Genomic DNA, 8466 nt, shown 5'->3' with positions numbered 1-8466 from the left:
TAGACTTCAGTGCAGCTTTTGACATTATCAATCATAGTCTGCTGATGGAAAAACGTATCTTGTATCCTGCTATATTGTGGTTTGAGGGTTAATGTCTAACAGAACAACTAGGGTGTTCTTTAATTTAATCGGGCATTCCCAGGGCAGCGCTCTAGGCCCCTTACTTTTTTCAATTTTTTACTAATGACAGTGTGTCTATGTATGCGAATGACTCAACACTATACACGTCAGCTACTACCACGCGACTGAAATGAATCAACACTATACACGTCAGCTACTACAGCGACTGAAATGACTCAACACTATACACGTCAGCTACTACAGCGACTGAAATGACTCAACACTATACACGTCAGCTACTACAGCGACTGAAATGACTCAACACTATACACGTCAGCTACTACAGCGACTGAAATGACTCAACACTATACCGTCAGCTACTACAGCGACTGAAATGACTCAAACTATACAGTCAGCTACTACAGCGACTGAAATGACTCAACTATACACGTCAGCTACTACAGAGACTGAATGACTCAACTATACACGTCAGCTACTACAGCGACTGAAAATCACTGTGACACTTAACAAAGAGCAGGAGTCAGTTTCAGAATGGGTAGTCCTAAATATTTCAAAACAAATAGCATTGTATTTGGGAGGAATCATTCACTAATCTCAAAACCTCAACTAATTCTTGTAATGAATAAATGTGGAAATTGAGCAAGTTGAGGTGACTAATCTGCTTGGAGTTACCCTGGATTGTAAACTGTCATGGTCAAAACATGTTGATGCAACAGTAGCTAAGATGGGGAGAAGTCTGTCCATAATAAACCGCTGCTCTACCTTCTAAACACTATCAAAAGGCAGGTCCTACAGGCCCTAGTTTCTACCTTCTTAACAACACTATCAACAAGGCAGGTCCTACAGGCCCTAGTTTCTACTTCTTAACAACTATCAACAAGGCAGGTCCTACAGGCCCTAGCTTTGTCACACCTGGACTACTGTCCAATCGTGTGGCCAGTTACAAACAAAGAGTGACTTTTAAAAATTACAATTGGCTCAGAAACAGGCAACAGGGCAGCACGGCTGCCCTTAATATACACGGAGAGCTAACATGAAGAATATGTGAATCTTCATGGGTAAAGTAAGGAAAGCAGTAACATTTGATTTAAACAAGAATAAAAATGCACCTTATGGACAGCGGGGACTTTGAAGAGACACACAGGTACAGCACACGCACATACACATACTAACACACATACTCTACACATGTACACATGGATGTTGTATTGTAGATATGTGATAGTAGATTAGTGGAATGAGGGAACACATTTAATGTGTTGTGAAAAGTGTTAAAAAATGTATTTGTCATGTAATATTTTAAATTGTATATAACTGCCTTATGTTGCTGGACCGGAAGAGTAGCTGCTGCCTTGGCAGGAACTAATGGGATCATAATAACCCAGGAAGAGTAGCTGCTGCCTTGGCAGGAACAAATGGGATCCATAATAACCCAGGAAGAGTACTGCTGCCTTGGCAGGAACTAATGGGGACCATAATAAACCCCAGGAAGAGTAGCTGCTGCCTTGGCAGGAACTAATGGGGATCCATAATAAACCCCAGGAAGAGTAGCTGCTGCTTGCAGGAACTAATGGGATCCATAATACACCCAGGAAGAGTAACTGCTGCCTTGGCAGGAACTAATGGGAACATAATAAACCCCAGGAAGAGTAGCGTCTGCTTGGCAGACAATGGGACCATAATAACCCCAGGAATAGTAGCTGCTGGCAGGAACTAATGGGGATCCATAATAAACCCAGGAAGAGTAGCTGCTGCCTTGGCAGGAACTAATGGGGAACCATAATAAACCCCAGGAGAGTAGCTGCTGCTTGGCAGGAATAATGGAGATCCATAATAAACCAGGAAGAGTAGCTGCTGCCTTGAAGGACTAATGGGATCCATAATAAACCCCAGGAAGAGTAGCTGCTCTTGTCAGGAACTAATGGGGATCCATAATAAACCCCAGGAAGAGTACCGCTGCTTGGCAGGAACTAATAGGGATCCATAATAAACCCAGGAAGAGTAGCTGCTGTTCAATGAAGGAACTAATGGGGATCCTTAATAAACCAGGAAGAGTAGCTGCTGCCTTGCAGGAACTAATAGGGATCGAGTCTAACAAAACAGCCCCCACTTTTTATCATCAATATCTCTCAGCCAATCATCAGTCATTTGTGTAAGTGCCGTGCATGTTGAATGCCCTTCCCTGTAGGCCTGCTGAAAGTCTGTTGTCCATGTGTTTACTGWAAAATAGCATTGTATCGAGTCAAACATCATTTTTTCCAAAAGTTTACTAWGGGTTGGTTGGTAACAYGTCAACATTCACAAAGCCGCAAGGCCAGATGGATTWCCAGGACGTATACTCAAAGCATGCACAAACCCTCCCGCAAGTGTCTTCCCTGACATTTTCAATTTCTCCCTGACCAAGTCTGTAATACCTACATGCTTCAAACAGACCACCATAGTCCCTGTGGCCAAGAAAGTGAAGATAACCTGCCTAAAGGCTGGTCATGGCTCACATCAACACCATTATCCCAGAAACCCTAGTCCCACTCCAATTCACATACCGACCCAACAGATCCACAGATAATGCAACCTCAATCGCACTCCACACCACCCTTTCCCACCTGGACAAAAGGAATACCTACTGTACACTACCGGTCAAAAGTTTTAGAACACCTACTCATTCAAGGGTTTTTCTTTATTTGTACTATTTTCTACATTGTAAGATAATAGTGAAGATATTGAAACTATGAAATAACACATATGGAGTCATGTAGTAACCAAAAAAGTGTTAAACAAATCAAAAAAATATTTTATATTTGAGATTCTTTTGAGCTATTAAACAACGGTATTGTCTCCACCGTGAGGTCTGAAAATGCCATAACGAGCTCATAACACACACGTTTTTCCAGCAGTAGACTATGATCGATAATGTCAAAAGCCTCACGCTCATTTTGTGTTGGCAAACGGATAGCACCTTGGCATATTTTTCCTGTTCTCATATTCTAAGATTTCTCAGCCAAAATAATTAGCRAGAGGGCTAATTCAAAAGAAAGAGAGAAGCTCTCTCACGACGTAAGTCCCGTCCTTAACGAATTCTCGCGTGATTTCAACACTTCCCTTTGTGTCACGTGAAAGAAGCAAWCCCCTGTGTAAATTCACTGTTAAGACTATTGTTGATGTAAATGTGAGAGATAACTACCGATACAGTTAATTCAAGGGATCTCTCTATGTCAAAACCCTTAATGGTGCCCCCTCTTTCAGTTCATTTGGAAAGGATAAACAAAACYAATTAAATAAATCAGATACATTTCATTATTCCAGTCATTGTTCAGTAAATTATCTTGACTATCCATCCAGCCAAAGTCACAACACTCTTATAGTTAATTATTATATTATTTATATTATTATTTATATTATATAATTAGAATTATAGATATGATGCATAGAGCTTCTGTAAAAGAAGGACCACAAAGCTTCACCCCATGTTGCGTGTTTGGTGTTTCAGTCCAAATGTCTTATGAGTTCTGTTTCCTTTGTCTTCTCTGCTGACCCTAAGTGAGCATGGCTGGTAATGGTACGTACAATATATAAACGTATACTTTTTTTTTGGGGGGGGGGATCTTGGACATTGATCTAGACAGTAGGATCTCTGTTTGACCTTCTGGTTTCTCTTCCAGAGGACGACGTTAAGACCAACAATGAGAATGGTGCCATAGCAGGTAACCACGTCATCCTCATTCTATTTCATATCACTCCTATAATAATCTGTGGTGTACTAACTACTATTGCTACGTAATAACAGGCAGTGAATTAACACTTTTTTTTGTCTTTTTTTTTGTCTTTCTATAGATGAAGAAGATTTTGAATCTGGTAGGTAAGTCTTTGTAGAGTCATGTTTTTGATAGATGTCTGTAGATTTCTCTGATTTCTTTCAATATAGTGTGTAATAATAGAGACTAATAACAGAGYCTGTTATTCATGAGGTTTTCTTCTCTTTATTTTCCACCGTTGTGATATTCTAGAGGACCTCAGAGAAGGTCATTATACCAATTAATATTTCTTGCTGTGAATCGTTTTGTCAACTTATCATTTGACTGTTTACTGTAGTAGTTATGTACCTGTATTCTCTTGGTTTGGAGAGTATAAAATAATATTATAATGAATTTGCAGAAGAGGACAATACAGTGCCTTCATAAAGTATTCACGCCCCTTACTTTTTCCACATTTTGTTGTGTTACGGCCTGAATTTAAAATGATTATATGTAGATGTTTTGGTCAATAGCCTACACACAATACCCCATAATGTCAAAGTGGATTTTTTTTTGATTTTCTTTGAAAGGCACTAAAGTAAAACTGCAAAAAAATGTGGCAAAGTAATTCACTTTGTTGTTATGTTTGGAGGAAATACAATACAACACTTTACTGAGTACCGCTCTCCATATTTTCAAGCATAGTGGTGGCTGCATCATGTTATGGGTATGTTTGTAATCGTTAAGGACTGGGGAGTTTTTCAGGATAAAAACAAAACAGAATGGAGCTGAGCACAGGCAAAATCCTAGAGGAAAACCTGGTTCAGTCTGCTTTCCACCAGACACTGGGAGATGAATTCAACTTTCAGCAGGACAATAACCTAAAACACAAGGCCAAATCTACACTGGCGATTAATTCACCTTTCAGCAGGACAATAACCTAAAACACAAGGCCAAATCTACACATTAAATACCTATAGAGTTATAGATTTGACTTAAATCTACTTGAAAATCTGTGGCAAGACCTGAAATAGTTATCTAATAATGATCAACAACCAATTTGACAGAGTTGAAGAATTTGGAAAAGAATCATGTGCAAATGTTGCACAATCCAGGTGTAGAAGCTCTTAGAGACTTACCCAGACAACTCACAGCTCTTAGAGACTTACCCAACGACTCACAGCTCTTAGAGACTTACCCAGAAAGACTCAAAGCTCTTAGGGACTTACCCAGAAAGACTCAAAGCTCTTAGAGACTTACCCAGAAAGACTCAAGCTCTTAGAGACTTACCCAGAGACTCACAGCTCTTAGAGACTTACCAGAAAGACTCAAGCTCTTAGAGACTTACCCAGAAGACTCAAAGCTCTTAGACTTACCCAGACGACTCACAGCTCTTAGAGACTTACCCAGAAAGACTCACAGCTCTTAGAGACTTACCCAGAAGACTCACAGCTCTTAGAGACTTACCCAGAAGACTCACAGCTCTTAGAGACTTACCCAGAAAGACTCAAAGCTCTTAGAGACTTACCCAGACGACTCACAGTTCTTAGAGACTTACCCAGAAGACTCACAGCTTTTAGAGACTTACCCAGAAAGACTCACAGCTCTATAGACTTACCCAGAAAGACTCACAGCTCTTAGAGACTACCCAGAAAGACTCACAGCTCTAGAGATGACCCAAAAGACTCACAGCTCATATAGACTTACCCAGAAGACTCACAGCTCTTAGAGACTTACCCAGAAAGACTCACACCTGTAATCGCTGCCAAAGGTGCTAAAAATATTTAACTCAGCGGTGTGAATCCTATGCAAATTAGATATTTCTGTATTTCATTTTCAATAAATGTGTAAAAAAATTCTAAAAACATGTTTTCACTTTGTCATTATGGGGTATTGTGGGTAGATGAGTGAGACAAAAACTATTTATTCCATTTTGAATTCAGGCTGTAACACAACAAAATGTTGAATAAGTCTCGCGGTATGAATACTTTCTGAAGGCACAGAGCAGCTCACAGATCACTGCACCTGGACATAGCCCAGCTATAATTTAGCCCAAACAACTACCTCTTCCCCTACTGTATTTATTTATTTATTTTGCTCCTTTGCACCCCATTATTCTTACTCTACTTTGCACATTCTTCCACTGCAACCATTCCAGTGTTTTACTTGCTATATTGTATTTACTTCGCCACTATGGCCTTTTTTTGCCTTCACCTCCTTATCTCACTTATTTGCTCACATTGTATATAGACTTATTTTTCTACTGTATTATTGACTGTATGTTTGTTTTACTCCATGTGTAACTCTGTGTGTTGTATGTGTCGAACTGCTTTGCTTTATCTTGGCCAGGTCGCAATTGTAAATGAGAACTTGTTCTCAACTTGCCTACCTGGTTAAATTAAAGGTTAAATAAATATAATAATATCGTAATGAATTTTCCCAGTGTATTCCGAAGAGGCTGAAGAAGGAACACGTACCATGGATGGCATCTACATCCGTAAGCTGGTTTTTTGATTGACACTTTTATTAATCAATCATTCTTCTTTTTTGTTAGCTAACGATGCTCGCACCGTAGAGTTACAGCTTTGTTGTTGTTGATGATGATGTTAATCTTGTAGTCGTTTATGTTGTTGTTGACGATGATGTTAATCTCGTAGTCGTTTATGTTGTTGTTGACGATGATGTTAATCTTGTAGTCGTTTATGTTGTTGACGATGATGTTAATCTGGTAGTCGTTTATGTTGTTGTTGACGATGATGTTAATCTCGTAGTCGTTTATGTTGTTGTTGACGATGATGTTAATCTCGTAGTCGTTTATGTTATTGTTGACGTTGTTTCCAGCGGGATTCCGGCTTAGCTTCCGTCTGTGGCGGAGGATGACCCACCGTAAGCGTCGCCAGTCCTGCTCCTGTTCTCCCAACACCTCGGCTCTGTCCAGCCCCTATGAAGAGGTGGTCAGCTACCAGAGACGACCTGACGACCCGCACAGATTGATCATCCTCGTAGGTGAGGAGCTCACCGCTTATATATTGTTTATATTCTGTATCACAAGATGAGGATGATGATAAATGATTTGTTATTGTCCATTGTCACAGGGAAAACAGAAATGAGTCTTCCTAAACCCTCTGAGACGGTCTTACACACACAAACACAGCTTATAGGTTGGGGTATGACATCTACTGTAGTGTGTAGTGGTGTAGGGCGGACACAGTGTGTGACTCATTTACAGATAGCCAGGGGAACACTCCAACACTCAGACATCATTTACAGATGCCAGGGAACACTCCAACACTCAGACATTATTTACAGATGGCCAGGGGAACACTCCAACACTCAGACATCATTACAGATAGCCAGGGGAACACTCCAACACTCAGACATCTACAGATAGCCAGGGGAACACTCAACACTCAGACTCATTTACAGATACCAGGGACACACTCCAACACTCAGACATCATTACAGATAGCCAGGGAACACTCCAACACTCAGACATCATTTACAGATGGCCAGGGGAACACTCCAACACTCAGACATCATTTACAGATAGCCAGGGGAACACTCCAACACTCAGACATCATTTACAGATAGCCAGGGAACACTCCAACACTCAGACATCATTACAGATGCCAGGGGAACACTCCAACACTCAGACATCATTTACGATAACCAGGGGAACACTCCAACACTCAGACATATTTACAAATATACATTTGTGTTTAGTGAGTCCCAGACCAGAGGCGTGTGGGATGACCACTGTTCTCATGATAAGTGTGTTAATTTCACATTCTCCTGTCCTGCTAAGCATCTAAATGTAGTACTTTGTGTTTCAGGGAAAAGTAAGAGTAAAAAGTACAATATTTTCTTTAGGAATGTAGTGAAGTAAAAGTAAGTGTCAAAAATATAATAGTAAAATAAAGTACAGATACCCCCCAAAAACTACTTAAGTAGTACTTTAAAGTATTATCCTGAAGTACTTTACACCACTGGTTATATTCCATCTGTAGTATCGTAGTTGGATAGAAATCATCCAACTGTTATGTTGAATATAATAATGAACTACATTTATCAATCTGACTCCATTATAGTGTAAAGAAATGCAAACAGGCCCTGTGGAGGATCTAGTCAAGGCCTTGGTACTACCACTTAGTATGACTTAAATGAACATGTGTCTAACCTTGCACTCGTTATGCAATTATTAAAAAGGTACACAAGCAGAAATTGCTCCGCCATTTCCTGGTTAATAATACAATTCGAATAGTTTTCCAAGTTTAAGTCACAAAACAAGCAAGTATAGTGTAGAGAATAATTGTACCAACTAATCCGCTGTGAAATATATTTTCCATAACCCAAAATATTGTATTTTCAGCTGTTTGAAGTTTTTACAAAGATGCAAAAAGCTGCCTCTTATGGCTGCATCCTTAACGGGATCGTTATGACAACAGCCAGTGAAAGTGCAGGGCGCCAAATTCAAACAACAGAACATACAACAGTATTTCACACATTTTAAAGATACACTTTTGTTAATCCCACCACAAGTTCCGATTTCAAAAAGGTTTACAGGAAAGCACCACAAACGATTATGTTAGGTCACCGCAAAATCACAGAAAAACACAGCCATTTTTCCAGCCAAAGACAGGAGTCACAAAAATCA

General features: G+C 39.9%; 1 protein-coding gene across 1 annotated transcript in view; it reads left to right on the top strand.

Moving 5' to 3' along the window:
• Nucleotides 1-3739: 3739 nt before the first annotated feature.
• The window catches only part of LOC112075328 (MAGUK p55 subfamily member 4-like), a 9164-nt gene continuing 4437 nt past the window's right edge, over nucleotides 3740-8466 (top strand). Inside the window, exons 1-5 of the mRNA XM_070440870.1 lie at nucleotides 3740-3782; nucleotides 3913-3937; nucleotides 4086-4100; nucleotides 6256-6309; nucleotides 6654-6818. Of these exons, the coding sequence (XP_070296971.1) occupies nucleotides 3913-3937; nucleotides 4086-4100; nucleotides 6256-6309; nucleotides 6654-6818 (259 nt within the window). The 5' untranslated portion in view covers nucleotides 3740-3782. The remainder of the gene's footprint in view (nucleotides 3783-3912; nucleotides 3938-4085; nucleotides 4101-6255; nucleotides 6310-6653; nucleotides 6819-8466) is intronic.

This window comes from Salvelinus sp. IW2-2015, unplaced genomic scaffold (genome assembly GCF_002910315.2).
Source record: "Salvelinus sp. IW2-2015 unplaced genomic scaffold, ASM291031v2 Un_scaffold3092, whole genome shotgun sequence".
Classification (NCBI taxonomy): Eukaryota; Metazoa; Chordata; class Actinopteri; order Salmoniformes; family Salmonidae; genus Salvelinus; species Salvelinus sp. IW2-2015.
Note: the sequence above shows the minus strand (reverse complement) of the source record. Positions and strands in the feature narration are given on the sequence as shown.